The sequence below is a fragment of the Hermetia illucens genome, chromosome 3 (assembly GCF_905115235.1).
Source record: "Hermetia illucens chromosome 3, iHerIll2.2.curated.20191125, whole genome shotgun sequence".
Taxonomy (NCBI): Eukaryota; Metazoa; Arthropoda; class Insecta; order Diptera; family Stratiomyidae; genus Hermetia; species Hermetia illucens.
The window spans coordinates 94,549,608-94,569,606 of NC_051851.1; the positions used below are offsets into that span (position 1 = coordinate 94,549,608).

At 40.9% G+C, this 19,999-nt stretch overlaps 1 protein-coding gene across 2 annotated transcripts in view; it reads right to left on the reverse strand.

The window, feature by feature from the left end:
• The window catches only part of LOC119652850 (facilitated trehalose transporter Tret1), a 28,481-nt gene extending 9,504 nt beyond the window's left edge, over positions 1-18,977 (reverse strand). The window contains exons 1-2 of one of the 2 annotated variants that reach the window (XM_038057202.1): positions 18,786-18,977; positions 18,303-18,455 (exon numbers count right to left, since the gene is read on the reverse strand). In XM_038057202.1, coding sequence (XP_037913130.1) covers positions 18,303-18,420 — 118 coding nt within the window. In that variant the 5' untranslated portion in view covers positions 18,421-18,455; positions 18,786-18,977. Of the gene's footprint in view, positions 1-18,302; positions 18,456-18,509; positions 18,728-18,785 lie in introns of those variants that run through there. The other variant, XM_038057203.1, reaches the window with a different exon arrangement.
• Positions 18,978-19,999: the final 1,022 nt, after the last annotated feature.

Here is a 19,999-nt window from a genome sequence, read left to right on the forward strand (position 1 = left end):
ATACGCGATGCAGATGTAAATGCTACCCAACTACTAGCCCACGTTGACGATATTAACATTATGGGAGGAACAACCCGAGATGTAGAGTTTATTTTCATCCAGATCGAGCAGGCGGCGCCAGATTTGAAGCTGCACATTAATGAAGTCAAGACGAAGTACATGATTGCAATGTCAGTGCCAAAAAACGAAAGAACGAACAATATCGAATCGCACTGGTCAAACGAAAACAATAACAAGTCGGGAAACCGGAAGCTGGGCGGGGTATGAAAGGTATGAAAGGTTTTGTTTGTTTCTTGTGTGAGTATATTTGAGTGAAGAACTATCCCATTTGTACGTAGCCCGTTAAGAATATGCATTTAGCATATCAGATTTAGTACTAATTTTTACACCCCCCTTTTACATCTATGGGGACCCCCCTAAATCTCAACGCAGGAGGATATTACTCACTGCATGTCTGGGGGTCCACCTTCTCACCAAATTTCGTGTCAATCGGTGTAGCCGTTTCTGAGAAAAGTGCCTGTGACAGACAGACAGATAGACAGACGGACATTGAACCGATTTTAATAAGGTTTTACAAACAAAACCTTAAAAATGAAAAACTACAACTTTTAATTTTAGTTTTTCCTATCTACCACAACCGATAACAATTATGACGGTGAAATTCGCGCACGACTGTTGACTGCCAACAGAGCCTATCCCAGCTTACATAAACTGTTCTCATCATAGGGTCAAAATTCTTACTGTACAAGACAATGATCGTGCCAGTCCTTATGTATTCCTCGGAGACCTGGATCCTTAGCAAGAAAAATTTCGAACTCTTGGCCGCATTCAAGAGAAGAATCCTACAAAGAATTTTTGGGGATGGACAATCTCATAGTTTTCATAACGACGAAATCTATGAGCGATACCACGACCGTCTGGTTGTGGATAAAATCCGGATAAACAGGTTGCGGTGGACGGGTCACCTAATCCATTTGGATGAGGATGAAGAGTCTATAAGGGCAATATCTATAGTAGAAAAAGAAGACAAGGCAGACTCTGCCTGAAATGGAACGATAGCGTAAGTTAGGACGTGAGACAACTTTTTGGAATATGGAATTGGTGGACCTCGGCGCAAAGCCGGAGTTCCTTATTTAGGTAAGCCTAGACCAGATATCGGTTATTGCGCCCTTGGTGATGAAGTTATTTTATATATAGGAGCCAATCTACCTCTCTCTGGGACTTATGTGTGGCTTTTCTGGAGCCAAGCCTCTAATCTACCAAGATCATTAGGGGTGATAGCCACAACTTGTACAAGATGACTATAATATAAAAAAATGCTACGAATTTGGTCCGAAGAGTCGAAAAAAATATCCGCAAATCCAGAATATTATGCGAACCGTGCCAATAACAACGGTAACGGTAACTGAGTGCACTCTAAGAAAAAATTTAAATAGACTTTGAAAAAGTACATTGCGATGGCAAAATTATGTTTTGGTAGATTATTGTAGTACTTTTACACAGCATTAATAATAATAATAATTGGATCAGGACTTTCAAGTGTATTAGGGCGCTTTATTCAGAACCATAATAGTACACTACAGGATTACAGTATCCTGTAGGAGGGAATGTGGTCAACATTGCGCTCGGCCGAGATTATTTATTACCTTGATTTGACTCAAGTACTCATTTATAGCTGGGTTGACTGGCATCCGACGTCCAATCACAATACAAATTCCACTGCCACCAGTGAGATTTGAACTGCGACCTTCCGTACGACAGCTTTGTGCTCTAACCACTCAGCTATCCGGAAGTTTTATAAGGTAACTAAAGTTTCACAGCAATATTGACGTGGTTTTGCAATTCCTAGGAAAGCTAACAAACTTGACCACCTGAGAGCCATTAGATTACATGGCATGGAGGTTAAATTAGAAACGGAGATCAAAAACTACTCTGGAACATATGTCGGAAAGCTACAAGCTTGAAGGCCCACAGCCGGGGGAAAATAGAGATACATCCAAAAAATACTGTGCTGGATATACATTGAAATAGTAAGACCAATGATTACCTATACACCAGTTATTTTCAAAGGTTGGTCTGTATCAGTGGGGCAATAAAAGCATTTTCAACTGCATCCCTGGAAGTCCTTCACAATCTTCACATGGAGATGCAGGCAAGGAGGGTGATCTTCAGAATGTTCGGAAATATCAGTGAGAATGGGAGCTGCCTAAGTCGATAGATATTTTTCCTAGGTGATACCAAGGGATAGCATGGCAATAAGGTTTCATGTCGACAAGAAGTTTAAAATACGTTGAGGCAACAGGGCCTCTGGGTGGGCCCTACCTGCAGATTTTGTGAAGAGGGTGACGAAACCTCCATATATCTTCTGGGACAGCTGGATCACCTGGGAGAATACTTAATTCCAGATACCAGGTTCAAATACTTGCAAGTAGGGAACACAGCAAATTCCCTGCCATTTATAGGTTTGATCGACATACTACAGTTAATAGATATAGGTAAGCGTATAAAGGTAAGCGGAACTGTTATGAATTGAAGGCAAGCATTCTCATAATAATAAAACACAAAACCGTTGCTATCTGAAGCGCAACTTCCGATTTTTCGAGTTGTTTTTTGTTTGATTTCTTCAAACTAAACGACTCAAAATCTGAACAAAGAATCCCCACTACACCTGACGAATAACACCCTCATTGACGGATTAGATCTTAATTGAAGATATTATAGTTCCTTCTTTTTTTGTACGTCGCTGGCGATCACCAGCAATTTCAATTTCGTTGGTTGCCCAGATACCGAACCGAAATCACGACATTCCCTAAATGGTCACCATAAACATGAGACAAACAATACCAAATAGAATTTAAAATTCAAAGAAACTAAGATAACAGAAAAATGAATACGCGAATCCGAACTAGAATGCAACCCGTGTGTCCTGAATTCAAACAAGACACATTTTGCAATGATGAACGTCCGCATAATAATCTCTTTTTACGAACAAAATATTCTAGTCACTGCCCTAAATTTATTAAATTTCGCAGGGAAGATTGTCTTATATGTGAGTTGGCCAATAGTTGTAGGCGAAGGACCTACAACGGAGTCCATCTTGATTAAAGCAAAGCAAGCAACTATTCAATTCCATTGGTAGTGTTAGGGAAGAATGCCCAACGGCATCCCTGGAGGTCCTCTGGGATTAATCCCTCTCCAATTACACATACAGATGCAGGCAAGGAGGACAATATTTGGGATGGCCGATAGTAAGAGTGAGGCGGTGAGCTGCCTAAATCGAAGGAAGATTGATATTCTTTCTAGGCGGTATCCCGAATTACTAATACCAAGGGATAACATGACAACGAGGTTTCACTTCGATAAGAAGTTTGAAACACGTTGGAGTAACAACTGATTACTTGGTACACTGAAGAATCCCTCACAGCAGAGGGAGCGGGTGCCGGTGTCATTGGTCCATGGAAAATGTACTTTGAACCAATGGGTAGGTACACTAGCATATTCCAGGCGGAAATATACGCCATAGACAAATGTGCCTCCTTTAATCGGCAAAGGAACTATAGGGGGCAGAACATAGCTATTCTCACCGATAGCCAAGCAGCGATCAAGGCACTTAAGTCCAACCAGGTGAACTCTAAACTGGTGTGGAAATGCCTTGAGATACTTAATACACTAGGCTCGTCCAACAAGGTCTGGATACTTTGGCTTCCAGGCCATACTGGGTTGGAAGGCAACGAGGAACGAGCGCGAACTAGCCAAGAAGGGAGCAGGGACGCTTTTACACGGGTCAGAACCCTTCTGTAGAATCGGAAACGGTTTCATGGCTATGAATCTAAGAAATGAAGAGGAACAGTTGAGGGAACTATACTGGGCGGGCTTACCAGGGATGGAGCAGTCCAGGGTGCTTATTGGGGGATATGAAACCATAAGCATAGTGGAAATTCTCACTGGTCATTGTTGGCTGAACTATCACCTAGGGAAGCTAGGGATATCTACGGACACTGCCTGCAGGTTTTATGAAGAGCATGACGAAACCTCTGTAGACGTCCTGGGACAGTATCCAGCACTTGTGCAAAGTAGGTCGAGGCATCTGGGAGAACACTTAATACCAGATGCAAGGCTGAAAAATCTGGAAGTAGGGAACACACTAAAGTTCCTAACGGTTATAGGCCTGCTTGAGATACTATGATCAATAGGCATACTATAACCAGTAAAAGGGGCACAATAGTTCTTTAAGGACGCGGTGCGAATAATAATAATAATAATAGGAAAGGAAAGTCAGCTAGTCCACAAATTGTTTCCAAGAGGAGTCTACGGCAAACAATCTTCGGACTCGGAACCGGGCAGAACTATTTTGCTTCAATTCACCTTCAGTCAGATCAATAGGACTGCCTTTCAACTACTACTACAACGGATCTTTTAAAGAAACCACCTGACTCGAGTTTGCGCGAGCGAAATATAAGATCGTAAGGATCACCAATGGTTAAATGATCCTTCCGAAAGGGGGATTGAAGGCATATTTCACATTTTATGCTTTTCGGTAAATCTTTGTCAGTTCAGTCATTCCTTTCCTCTGCGTGTTCTGAGTTCACAAGTGTTATATGTATCTTATTATTGTATTAAATCCATTCTTAAATTTAGTTTAATTAGGCGAGTTACACCTCTAAATTTGTATACTAGTACCACCGCATTCGTATTGCAAACCGAATATTTTTGAAACGACCACCACGGAGGGTACTCGATAACATCTCCCCCGGTCTGAAGCCGCTCTGATACTCGTCAACTAGTTTTGGTAAGACCCATAGGGTCTGGCTCCCACATTATTTTATATAATTCATAATTAATCAATCATTTTCTTTGTTATTACTTTTATATTTTGTGTTGCATTATTCGCTTCGTGGAGCTCTACTTAAAACTGTGTGGCCTGGTTGGATGCCTTCAATTTCAAAACAACGTTGTCAGTGATGGACATATGCTGACACATTGTCAATCAAAATTCTATTTTTGTTTTAAAAAAAAAATCAAGGAATAAATTTCACTTCATTTGTCAATTCAGACAGAGGATGATCAAAATGCTTGCCATGAACTTGAGGGAAAATTATAATATTAAGAGAAATCACAAACCTCAGAAGAGACGCTTGTATATGCATAAGTATGTACATATGTAAATAACGCCACTGAAATTGTGAAGCAGCAAAATTATTTAATGTAAAACATAAGAGCTAAGTGGCGTGAAAGTAGACACGAGATCTAGAGGGTAGGGATTTGTTTAATTTTTCCTTTACAGGTCAAACAAAAAGCAGATTAATCTAAATATTCTGTTGTGACGTAACAAGAATGGCTACAGACATCGGGTGCCATATTGTGTAACGTAGCGTTATCAATAGAACTCTTTAATGGGTGAATTAGTTTAAAGCTTGCTGGTGAATTATCAGAATACACTTGAGAAAAATGGTGATGGATGCAATTTGATTATAACAGATAATTTAGTAACCTCGATAATGAAATGGCCTCAATTTCTTATAATACAAATGCAGATTTTTATTCATTTCGATGGCACTGCGACCTTTTAGGATTATTTACATCTCAATTAGTGCAAGCTTGCTTTAATCTATAATAAGTCAGGAGAAATGGAAGTTACTTTAAATTGAATCGGAACATTTTCTCTAACTTGAATTTAGATACATTTCAAGGCAGTTATTCATATCGTACCCACCTGTTACCTTCACAACGAACAGTACAAAAGCCAGGAAATTTCATTTAGTTAATCCGATTACTTAAGCAAAAGATTTTTATGAGAACAGCATAATATCGCGCGTCATATAACAGTTCGGCTGAAAAGTTCGTAGAATAACGCACAGATGGCGCCACTAATACTAAATCCATATGATTTTCAGTTAACCCTATCCTTCAAAAGACACGTATACATTTGGAAGGAGGAACGTGGATATATTGTCCATGAATGTTTGGTTATGCGAAAGCGCTGTTGAAAGTGCGGCCGTACATTTGACCGAAAACAACAACGAGTTGACGATTCTGAGCAGTGCTCAGCTCTTCCTCAATAAAAAACCCCGAATTTATACGTCGATATATCATATTATATGACAATGAACAAAAAATGGTTCCATTATTTCACACTACAATCAAAACGGTCGTCACCTGCGTGGACTGTACGTGGTGAACCAGCTCGAAAGGGTGCAAAGACGCAACAGTCGGCTGGCAAGGCTATAGCAAAAGCATTTTGGAATGCGCATCGTATAATATTCATCAACTATCTTGAGAAGGGAGAAATCATCAATAGCGATTATTACATAACATTATTGGAGCGTTTGAAGGTTGAAAAATCGGTCCCATTTGAAGAAACGGAAAGTGCTGCGTGCTTCATAGAGACAAGGCACCGTGTCACAAATCAATGAAAATGATGGCAAAATTCCATGAATCGAGTTTCGAATTGCTTCCGTATCTACCGTATTCTCCAGATCTGGTGCCGAAACTGAGAACCATTTGGGGCTAAAGAGAAATTGTACTATGAAAATGGTGTCGAAAAATTGTATGGCCCCTATCATCGTTATCCCCCTCGAAGGCAACCATATTGAATAATAAAATCAAATTTTATCAAAAAAGATTTGTTTCTATGTTAGCCTATGAACTTTTCAACCCAACTGTTGTGGGTCCAATACCAGTTAAAAATTCTCTGTTACTCTCTTCGTTCCACACTATAGAGTTGCTGAACAACCCCACCGACATGGCTAGGCGAGATTGTCCTTCTTCATAGCATGGCTAAACTAGTCAGGAAACCAGTAGCTAGACGCTTCAGGTATGAAAGATTTTGTGTATTTCTTTTATCCCATTAGTATGTAGCACGTAATATTTGCATATATTATCTGAGAATATCCCCTTTCAAGTGATATTGACATTAAAAGTCTTGAATTCGCAAGGAAGCGATAGCTTTGACCTTTTATAACTCTGTTAGTAATAGTGCGATTTTCATCAAATTTGGTAAGATCATGCTCTATGCTGTAGCCTACATTGGTGCTCGTGGAGGAGGAACTTAAGGGCGGTTTCCTGCCAATTACTAAAAATGATAGTAATGTACTATTGTTAACTTTATTTGAACAGATATCGGTATGGAGGGTATTTCGGAGCCTAGGCACCTTACAGTGGTAGCCTCTTGACTTTTTTCACATTTTTCGATCAAGTAGTTTCTGAGAATGGGTCTGTAAAAGAAATGATCACTTTCAACCCCCCACATTCCCCACCTACACAACAAATGTGTTTAATTTGATATCCTACATGACGAAAGGGAGGTGCAAATGTTTTTTCGCAGAATATGGCATGTGGGATATCAAATGAAAGGATCCAATCAGCAATTTTCGAAACTGGTCCCACATTTGTTATCGAATGAAATGTAGGGAAATGGGGGCTCCCCAGGTCTTGTTCTCAGAACCTATCAAGCCAAAAATCTGAAAAAAGTTACAGTGGTGTATTTAAACAGAATCTAGGCCTCAAAATACATCCCATTTGGAAATCTACACAAATAAAGTTAATCATAGTATATTTCTATATTTTAGAAATTTAGTGGGAAATTCACCGTAAGATCATGCTAGAAGTACAAAATTTGGCATAAGCGTAAAGAATAGCATAAAGCATATCGTTGGCAAGTTTGAATGAAACTATAATTAATAAAGTTATAGAAGGTGAAACTTTTACACTTTATGTGAATTTCGTGCATTCTAAAACGTGTATGACGTCATCATAACATATCAGTTCGTCCATAACACAGCAAAGTGAGCTGATATGAAAAATTTCAGGTGAACTCGGTTGACCTAGACGCAGATCTTCCGAATGAAGAAGAATACTATAATGCTCTTATCCAAAACTCTTCTGACCCATCAAAATAACTTTGATATTGATGGATATTGCTTCTACGATATTTAATATCCGGAAGAGAGAGCTCATGACAGTATTGGAATACTTATCTGACTCCACCCGTCCAACCGTCGTCACAATCCACTGCTTTCCAAAGTTTAAGTTGATTTCGCAATCATTCGTCAATTGATTTTCCCTGTCGAAAACTACCAAAAGGATGAAGAGACCAGTTATCTGCAGTCGCCACTAAGATCAGCAAACGGCAACTGGGCAATAAGTGATGAAGAAAAAGTTGCGGCTTTTGTAGAACATCTAGAAACGGTATTTCTTTCCCATTAACCGTAGATACAGAAAAGACTTCTAAAAGTGTCTATGGTTGGCTTCTCATTTCGTGAAGAACAAATTGCTCGGGCCATTGAAGAGTCAGTGGATTCAAAGAAACCTTCAGCATGACCCTAACATGGGAAAAATGTTGTAATTTTTCTACCCACCCTTTTAAAAGTTTTCAAATACTGGTGGAAAATAATCATTTGGCTTTCGAAAGAACCACCGTACAATCGATAAATTCATAGAATCGTTTCCGAGATAGCCTTCGCCAAAGTGCGCACGAAGGTTTGATTTTTAAAATATAGATGATGGGCTTTTTCTTTGGGATAATATATAACAATTTTTCAAACAGACAATTTAGGTGACTGACGAGCGATTAAAGGACAGATGCATCGCAATAACTAAAAGACTTGGGAGCGTTCAATAGTCTTTTGATCACTTCAAAAATCGTTCAAGATTCTAGAATTGGTTTGAACTCTATTTCCATTTCGTATTAAATAAGCGGAACTACTCTCTGTTCTCGGCCGCTGTAATGGGAGGCAAATTATATTTCAGATGCCTTAACAAAAGCAGGTTCAATTTCTCCCATGCCGGAAGTAGCCGGAATGTCAGTATCATCGCCCCAAGCCGTTATCAAAAACTGGGAGCAAGCTTTTCATAAGGACAAGTGGTGGAACATCAATGCCGCTAGACGCACCAAACTTTTCCAGTCGAAACCAAAGTTAAACTTGTCGAAAAGCAGGAAGACATACAAAATAATTGTGCACATTTTGACTGGCCGTGGCTTCCTAGCTGAACTTATGTGCTTAGAATAAAAGTATTAGAAGACGATACATGTAGATCGTGTGACGGAAACGCAACACCTCCTATTTGTGTGCCACGTCTATCGGCGTATCAGATATCAGATTTTTAATGCTGATGTACTCCAGGTGCAGTGGAGAGCATTACATCCACTAGTAAAGATCCTGCGGTACAGAAGCGAAATCGGAATATTTTTAAAACACCAGCACAATGGACCTCTTCGGTCTAACTTGCTTTGCACAAATACACTCCTACTCCGATCCTCCTGTTGCATCAAAAATTCTACAATTTTACTTGAAATCCGGAAAAATGGCGAATATGCTCGAACAAAATCAAGTGTTCTCACATGACCTCCAGCCTGAAGGGGGAAAATTGCGCTAAGCTCTCGTAATGTAAATAAAAGATCGAAAACGTAAACATATCGTCCAGAGGACGATCGACGAGTATTGTCTCCCCAATTCCGTAGCCTATATAGGACGAAAGCTATGAGCGATACCACGACCATCGAAAGTCTATAAGGGGAATATCATGGTAGAAAAAGAAGACAAGGTGGACCCTGTCTGAGGTGGAGCGATGGCGTAGGCCAGGGTGCGAAACAGCTTTTAGGGATATCGAATTGGTGGACCTCGGTGAAAAACCGGGATGTATGGAGTTTCTTATTAAGGCATGCCTAGACCGGATACCGGTTATTGCGAGGTTGACGATGATTGTGACTTTCCGACTTCCAGACTTATTTACGCAAGATTATTGTCAGTATCAGCCGATGCACTCCAACCATAGCCTGTCTTCTTAGCCTAAGAAAAGCTGGACTGGTTTTTAAGCTTTCTGAAATCGTCAACTTCCATCTACACTATAACTAATCCCAAGTGAACATCCCAAACGACTTTTTATTGCCATACATATGTAAAGCAGGGATATTCCCTGTTCAACACTAACCTCCCCAAACTGGGTCTTAATGCTAATACTATCAAAATCGTACATAGTCCGATAGTCAATTGTACCAAATATTAAGCATCCGTCGGAGAGAACGGAGCCTCCTCCGACAGAGCTCTCATATCTACAAGAACGAAGATCATTCCAAATAAATTGCCGACCAAACCATATATGACTACTGCCGAACCCCCAACGTCGACTATATCTCAGACACATCCCAACCCATTCGTCACCCAGGTTGTGCAAGTTGACAACGTTGAAGAGAACCTTCTCCGTACTCATATGTTCCTGCAATTCAAAATAACAACGACTGGATGTTTTGTTCCAACATTTAGAGGTTAGTTGGTTTAGTCTTTAGATTATACTTTCGATAGAAATTAACTGTTAATTAGCGCCTAAATTTGCTATTACGATTAAAACAAGCCGGAATACCGAAAGCTGGACGCTTGAGGGTTAAAGGTTTTATGTTGATCTTTGGTGAAAAATGTCCTAGGTACAGTTACATACACGACTTAAGTTGCGACAAATTTACGTGAAATACAAAATTTTGATCTTCTATAACTTTTTAAGGTTTTGTGTGAAACAACAACGGCTATACCCATCCATACGAAATTTGGTGCACATATGGGAACTATGAGATGACACGCATACAGTGAGTGGCAAAAAATTACGGGGAGTTTAAAGCGGGACTTCCCACGCACGCACCTAAAACTTTCTTTTACCTGATTTACTCTTGTATGGTATCAGCTGAAAGATCTCGATCAGAACTTTCACAAGTAGATTTTAGTTTCCACGCAAATTGTAAAATGAGTAAGTGAAAGGTAAAAATGTGCAAATTTAAAGTGAAACAGGACTCAATTTGGGAATCTAGCCCACCCAAATATCGGAAAAAATCGGGCCAGGCATTTACATGCAATCTGGACTTCAAAACATGCCCTGTTCCGATATATGCTCAAATAAACTTAATAATAGATATTAGCAAATTTTGATTTTGACTAAGATACCCCCTTTAGACGCAGCAGCATAGAGAATAGTATCGCCAATATTGCCAAGTTTCATGGAAATCCAACTCTAAGCATCAAAATTATAGCACTTATCACTTATCAATTTCGCGCGAATTTACTGCTTCTTAAGCCATGCAAATAAGATGAGATTAATGAGAATGATTGATATTTAGTGAAATATTAAAGTCTTAAATATGAAGAAGCTACTTCTCTTCTGGTGGTCAAAGGACGAAACGTGGATTGGTACCCACGATGGAGCATAAAACTTGGGAAATGCCTGCTGAACCAACACCAACAGCTCTACTACCAAACCCTATCTTCACCTCCACGTGGTGACCACTGGGAGCTCTTTCTTAACGAAAAGCTGCAGACGGAGAAGGATGAAGGCGAGTCTCCCGCGCCTAAAAACGCGACAAATTGTACCAATTGGTCCTCCAAGTTGGGGGTTAGGTAGGGCTGACAACCCTACACGGAAAACAACTTGTTACGAAGGCACAACAGGAGCCTCGCACAGGACGGATTTTAAAACGACGGACCCGGCAACGACAACGGAATAACGATTTGCGCATTTTCTCATGGAACGTGCGCTCCCTGTACAGAGATGAAGCTGATGAGCAGCTAGCCGATACCCTGTCCCAATATAGGGCTGATATAACAGCGTTGCAAGAGATGCGATGGCCATGGACCGGTTTTCTGGAGAAGAGCCACTACACCACATATTATAGCGGTCATCCAGGAAACCATGTGCTCGGAGTAGGTTTCTTAGTCAGCCAAAAAATGAAACCTGCTGTTATCGGCTTTGAAAACATAAGCGAACGGCTATGCACTCTGCGCTTGTGAGGAAAATTTAAAAATATAAGCCTCATTAACGTTTCCGCCCCTAAAGAAGAAACTGCAGTGTCGGAGAAGAATACTTTGTACAAGGCAGTAGAACGAACTCTCGAAGCCTGTCCCAGATATGATATCAAAATCATTCTTGGGGATTTTACCAGCCAAGTAGGGAAGGAGCCCATATTCAGGCGATACGTTGGCTCCCATAGCTTACATGAAAATACAAATGATAACGGACTGTGGACTATTCAATTAGCAGGGTCACACGAAATGGTTGTTGGAAGTACCTGGTTTGCGCGGAAAGCGGCCCACAAACATACGTGGGCCTCTCCAGACGGGACCACTTTCAACCAAATTGACCACTGTTGATCGAACGCCGCCACCTCTCAGCCTTGATGAATGTCAGAACATATAGGGGGGCCAATATAGACTCGGATCACTATCTCGTTGGCATGGTGCTTCGAGCTCGAGTAACAACACCCCCTACAATCCCCTCTGACAATCAGGTGAGAGTCAACACTGAAGCCATCCACAACACAGCCCTCCGCGACACCTATAAGAGGGAAATGGATGCCGCAATAACCGCAGTCAACAGAGCACCTGGAGATGAAGCATCAACAAATGATCTTCACAATCACCTGAAGAACGTTATCATGGATACGGCCAAAACATATTTGGCCCCAGCCGCAAAAGGAGTCCGAACGGCTGGTTTGACGATGAATGTAAGCTAGCAACGGAACGGAAGAATGCCGCATACCGAGTAATGTTGCATTCTCAAAGAACGCGGGCACGCACAGAGACTTATAACGAACTCCGTCGAGCGGAGAAGCGACTTCACAGACGGAAAAAGAAAGCCTGGCAGAACCAACAAGTCTGTGAGCTAGAAAAGTACAGGGAGCAACCGTATCAGGCGCGCAAGTTTTACCAACAAGTCAGCAGGATGAAGCCTTATACACCTCGATGCTCATCCTGCCGAGACAAAGAGGGAAATATGATTTCCGACAGAATGGGCATATTAGAGCGATGGGTTGAGTACTTTGATGAGCTACTGAACAACCAGAACATCGGCGAGTTGGAGGTCCCGTCAACTGAAGACGACGGACAAATACTGCCACCACTAAGTTTAGGAGAAACAGTCCGTGCAATTCATCGGCTAAAAAATCATAAGTCGCCAGGAGCTGATGGAATTACAGCCAAATTGGTTAAATATGGAGGCGACTAGTTACACTAAGTGATTCATCAACTTGTGCTCAAGGTATGGGATAGCAGATCAATGCCGGACGATTGGCAACGAGGCATTATATGTCTCATACATAAAAAGGGAGATATCACACAGTGCAGCAATTATAGAGGTATCACGTTGCTAAGTAACATCTATAAGATATTCTCCACTATCTTGCTAGACCGGATAGCCCCGTACGCCCAGAACATCATTGGCCCATACCAAAGAGGCTTCACTCCAGGCAAATCAGCAACAGATCAGATTTTCTCTCTGCGGCAAGCGATGGAAAAACCGTTGGAATATGGACAACAGTTGCAACATATGTTCATCGACTTTAAAGCCGCCTATGATAGCATAGCCAGGGTAAAACTGTATACGGCCATGAGAGAATTCGGTATCCCGACGAAATTAATAAGACTGACTAGGCTGACCCTGACCAATGTGCGAGGCCAGATAAAATCAGCAGGATCACTCTCAAGACCATTCGACATCAACAACGGTCTATGACAAGGGGATGCCCTATCATGCGTCCTCTTTAACCTGGCCCTCGAGAAAGTGATCCGTGATGCCGAGGTAAATGCAAGAGGTACGATCCTCTTGAAGTCCACCCAACTACTGGCCTATGCTGACGATATCGACATCATGGGAAGAACCACCCGAGATGTACAAACTGCCTTCATCCAGATCGAGCAGGCGGCGCGAGATCTTGGGCTGCACATCAATGAAGGCAAGACAAAATATATGGTGGCAACGTCAGCATCGAAGACGAATCAACCAACAACATCAAACCGCACTGGTCAAACACACACACGAAGAAGAATAAGGATAGGAGAATACAACTTTGAGACCGTTGACAATTTCTCCTATCTAGGGTCGAAAATCACAACCGATAACAACTACGATGATGAAATCCGCGCACGGTTGTTGTCAGCCAACAGAGCCGACTTCAGCTTACAAAAACTGTTCCGCTCGAAACGTCTCACCATAGGGTCAAAGCTCTTACTATACAAGACTATGATCTTGCCAGCCCTCATGTATTCCTCGGAAACTTGGGTTCTTAGCAAGAAAAATTGCGAACTCTTGACCGCGTTCGAGAGAAGAATACTCTAAACAATTTTTGGCCCCCTACATGAGGATGGATGATTCCGTAGCCTACACAATGACGAAATCTATGAGCGATACCATGACCGTCCGGTTGTGGATAAAATCCGGCTCACTAGGTTACGGTGGGCGGATCACTTAATCTGTATGGATGAGGATGATCCCATCCGGAAAGTCTATAAGGGCAATATCTATGGTAGAAAAAGAAGACGAGGCAGACCCTGCCTAAGATGGAGCGATGGCGTAGGTCAGGACGCCAGACAGCTTTTAGGGATATCGAATTGGTGGACCTCGGCGCAAAACCGGGATGTCTGGAGTTCCTTATTAAGGCAGGCCTAGACCGGATACCGGTTGTTGCGCCGTTGATGATGATGATACTTCTCTTCAGCCTATTTGCCCTTTGCCGATGTTAGGTGAACCCTTGTTAAGGAATGATCACAGGAAAATGTCCGGTTTACCGGTATGACCCGCAGGAAATTCTCGATAGTTCTGCTTGCAACATGTATTGGAACCAAGGAGACTTGTGAAAGACAAAACTTATTAAAATTGATTCACTGTCTATCTACTGTCTGCCTGTTGTCTGTCACATGCATTCTTAGATATTACACCTCAGGGCACAAAATTTTATTGGAAGGGGGGATGGGGACACATGCGGTGAATTACATTGATGCGCGTTGAACTTAAAAGGTGGACCCCATATACCTAAAATAGGGGTGCGAAATGTATATAATCATGTTGAGTATCAAACGGAAGGCCTCGATTAGTACTTTTCGAGGCAGACATTAGTTTTCACATTGGTTGCAAAGGGGACAATTACTTCAAGGACCAATTCTGAGAAACTAACCAACCGGAAAATCTGGAAAAAAATATGATAGTCCGTGAACATGGTATTTAAGCCTCAAAATACTCTCCATTGCGATCCCCGATATTTTTATATTTTGAGAATTTATTGTGAATCCCCCTTAGTTTCACCCTGCAACCGTAAAATTTTGCAAGAAGACAGTTTTTAAGAGGAAACATCACACTGGAAACATTGTGCATTTTTTCAGATTTGTCGGTTGGATAGGCTGTGATACCGAGACCTGTTACACTGCTCGGAACATATATTTTAAGCCCCACTTCCCTATTTTTCTCCCAAAATCGGAAATAAAATCAACTTTGAAAAGTTCTAAATGAACCCCTTCATTTGATTCCATTGGTTCCACTTACTATATGTAAAGGAGTTCACAGACCACATGTTCTCACCAAATTTTGAGACACCAGTTTCCGAATAAATCGGGTGTGACAGACGGTAGACGGACAAACAGGCATTGACTCGAATCTAAAAGGGTTGTGTTTCACGCAAGACCTTTCTGACAAAATTTCAAAAACAAACGTTTGCTCTCCAGACTCGATTTAATGCCGATCGGGACTCATGGAACTCAGCTCCGGGGTTCAGCGTCCACACCTTAGTATATTAAAAAGGCAAACATCAAAATATCCGCAACAAGAGGTAAACGATATGCCGTTTAAAAAAATGAAGATAAAAAACTTAACCTAAACCTCATGTAGATGCCCCATAATTTTACGATCTTACAATTTATTCTATAAGAGAGAGAAGAAGAAAAATTCAAAACTTATTGTTAGTTTCTACTCCAGAAGAAACAATAAATATGTTGTTAAACAAGTCGGAATACCGGAAACTAAACACTTCGGGTATAAAGGCTTTGTGTTCATTTTATGTGAGAAATTTCCCATTTTCCATTCCTTTATAGCTAAAAAATCAAAATATTCCTCCATTATGCTCGCCCTAAACAAACAAACATTGCCTATTACCGAATAGTGTCATATATGACTACGTTTAGGTATATAAATTGATCATACCCATATTTTCGATTTACTTCCTGCACAAAAGCATATGTACAGTTTGTATATTGGATACCGCTACCGCAAACTTCATTACCATATACATATACATGTCAGTTTAGGGTAATTGGTGCTGATATACAAATGACTGGAGCCCCTTTCTCCCCCCGTATTTACTCGCTTTGTTGTGATATTGACGGATTGATATGTGATGATGACATCCTACACGTCTCAGAGGGCAATAAATTCACCTAAAGTACAAATGTTTGACCTTCTATAATTTTGTTAATAATAGTTATATTTCTTTCAAACTACCCAAAATTATGCTTTATATTATTTCTTATACTGATGGCATTTTTTGTGCTTCTAGGATGAATTTGTCTTCAGGTAAATTTCTAAAATATGCTAATATACGGGATGTATTTTGAGGACTAGATTCATTTTTCCAGATTTTCCCGTTGGATACGTTCTGAGAACGGGACCGGCTTCACTTTTTTGGCGTTCACATTTTGAGTCCTCACTCTCCTATGTCTCACCAACTGTCAAAACAAGGGACCAGTTCTGAAAAGTACCAATGGAACTCAACAGAAATTGACGTCATCATCTTCATCAACGGCGCAACAACCGGTATCCAGTCTAGGTTTGCCTTAATAAGGAACTCCAGACATCCCGGTTTTGCGCCGAGATCCGCCAATTCAATATCCCGAAATGCTGCCTGGCGTTCTAACCTACGCCATCGCACCATCTCAGGCAGGATCTGCCTCGCCTTCTTTTCTACCATAGATATTGTCCTTATAGACTTTCCGGGCTGGATCATCTTCATCCATACGGATTGAGTGACCCGCCCACCGTAATCTATTGAGCCGGATTTTCTCCACAACCGGACGGTAATGGTATCGCTCATAGATTTCGTCGTTACGTAGGCTACGGAATCGTCCATCCTTATGTTGGGGGCCAAAAATTCGTCGGAAGATTTTTCTCTCGAACGCGGCCAAGAGTTCGCAATTTTTCTTGCTAAGAACCCAGGTTTCCGAGGAATACATAAGGGCTGGCAAGATCACAGCCTTGTACAGTAAGAACTTTGACCCTATGGTGAGACGTTCGCTGATGACAACCGTGCGCGGATTTCATCATCATAACTGTTATGGGTTCTGATTTTCTACCCTAGATAGGAGAAATTTTCAACGGCCTCAAAGTTGTAGTCTCCTATATTTATTGTTGATGTCACATGTATATATATAAAGAGATTCACAGAACGCACATTCTCACCATTTCGTGACAATAGGTTCAGCCGTTTCCGAGTAAATCGGGAGTAAAAGACAGACAGACATACATATACAGACACTGAATTGATTTTAATAAGGTTTCGTTTTACACAAAACCTCAAAAAAACAAATTCTCCTAAGATGGTCTACGTTGGCATCAAAATCATCCCCATTTCTACCATATCACCATCTCTTTATCCTCTCCAGCGCTTAAAAAAACCAACTTTGCCATTCAACTGGAATTTGACCGAGCGTAGCTTCATCTCATGTTACGCTGCAGTGGAAAACGACCCCTTCATTATTGCATGGGTAAGTCAGAATGACGAGGGTGTAAAGTACACATTTCTATTCCTATTTTTAATTCATATGAAAATTGAAAAGCAAGAAAAATATTGCAGGAGGATACCGTTTTGATCTGTGATGAAGGAAGAAATTAACCAAATTTCAACAACTCAGTTCAGAGCGCAGAGTATATGTTAGGGTGGTGCAACCAGATTTTTATTTCTAAGATTCTAAGATAATATTTATATCATCCTAGGCTAGCAGGAGGCCCTTGTTGGAAACGACTGAAAACCGCATAGAACGCGAATTCACCCGAGGTAATAGAGAAATTCGAGGAAACTTAGCATGTTGTGAACTCTGCATATAAAACACAATCTATTTGAACAACATCCCATACGGATCCGGATTCTAGAGCAGTACCTTATATTTCCAAACTGGCTACTTTCTACTGTATCCACGTTAATATGTGCATACATATGTACCTTTCTAAGCATCCATAGAATTTTACTTCGCAGCACAAAACTTGGAAAATCTCAACTCCCCAGAGGCGGCTAACCGCCTTTCTTCTGCTATCACTTGAAGCTATCTCCATTATATACTTATGGTACTAATTACACTGATACAAGTTTATCACTGTTTTTATTCCGCGTGAATGAGTGGACCTCAATTATCACCATTGCAGGGTCATCTGCGTAACATTTCGAATCTTCGACGTTTCAGTGAGGGATGATAAGAACACCCCGATCTTGTAATTTGCTATTACGGTTCTATCACATGGATTTTTTAAAAAGATTTGTAATATATAATAAAGATTGTAATACTTGCCCAGAACGGCTGCCAGCAATTGGGGGTACTTTTTTACAGGCTCCATTACAACCGCTTTCCCTTCGCCCAATTCGAAAGAGGTCACTTCCTGATATTTGGAATTTTCAATTGAACTCATTTACCACTAATGTTAACACCTTAGCAACTATAAATCTGAAAGATGAATGGGATTAAACTAGTTTAGCAAGAGTTTAGCGCTTTTCGTACGACAGAGTTAGAACTCCATCATTATTTTAACTGAGCTAATTATTGTACATGAAGGTGACAGTGTTCGACCCGTACGCGTCTATTTAGCGGTTCTAGCTCTCGAACAAAACGAATCTTAGAGAAGCCAAGCAAACAATTTAAATCTGAGAAGATGACAAGTATCACACAACAAGATCGAATTAAATATTTTACAGATATGCACATTCAGAGCAGCGTTTTAAACCACTATCACTTTAGCAGACTGGATTTGAAGATGAGAGCGCAAACGCCACTTACAGATTATAACAGCGGAAGTCGACGAGGTACTGGGCTTCAGTAAGTAGTAATAATTGCAGCTTCTGGACCGTAGGCCTCTGCCGTTCGAAAGCTGGGAGCTTGCTGCATCAACGACTCAAAAGGAAATGAACCCGCCCGTGAAGGACCTCCCTATAAATAAGCCCACTTGAAAATCGCGATAGTGTCTAATCGGCGCCTCTGTGAAACTTCTTATGAAACTAAATTATCTGCTTGCAAAGTTTCCAGTACGTAAAATAAGTCACTACCTCGTACTTGTAGTAACACAAACGACAAGTGAATTGTCTGTCGTCACTATCGGCCAATGATGATACGTTTTAGGCGTTAGCTTTAGCAAATTAGAAAAATGTTGATCTTGAACTAAGTAAGTTATAGAAAGGGCCAATAATGGAGGAGTACACTCATCACCGGTTAAAGACGAAAAAGTGCACACAAGGTGTTTGCTATCATGGTCAATGCCGTTTCTGTCTATCCAAATACATAAGAGGGCAGAAGCACCAATTAAATTTTCATTGGTCTTTTGTGTTTGATAATAGTATATCCACCGTGTGGCCAGAAAATACAAACTAAATGTGCATACATTGACACGCACACATGCCAGTATCTTGGTTAATATGCACATACATATATATAAATACATAAAGGCAGGGGAGCAGCTGGGAATCACCTCCCTTCGCGTGTAGCCATTGTATGGTTCAACCCTTCACCTGCTAGACAACCTAGCAAAAGACAGAAGGCGCCCAGCACTGATAAGCCGATCGGTGCATCAAAAGACCCAACTAATCAGGTTTTCACTTTTCAGCTGGAAAGTGGGAAAATTTGAAAATGATTTTATCGACATTCCAATCCTGGTCACATAATCAGGCACGGTGCTGATTGAATTATTTGCCAACTCCTGAGTAGGCACTTCAAAGATAATAATGCATCGGAAATTCATGCAACATTCAAGGTGCGCTTACGCAATTGTTGAACGAAGCATTTTGTTGCTTTCACCTCAGATTACGCATCTGAAAACTTTTTCATTCCGACGACTTAGGAAGGAAGTTCATAAGAAATCACTCACGGACTGCAGGCAAGCCTGGAAAATCTGAACAGGAAGTACGTCATGCTCATGCGTTGCAATAAAGTAAACAATGTAGGAATGTGTTTTTAAAACGAAGATAGTTTTACTATGATTCACTCAGATTGCCGAATAC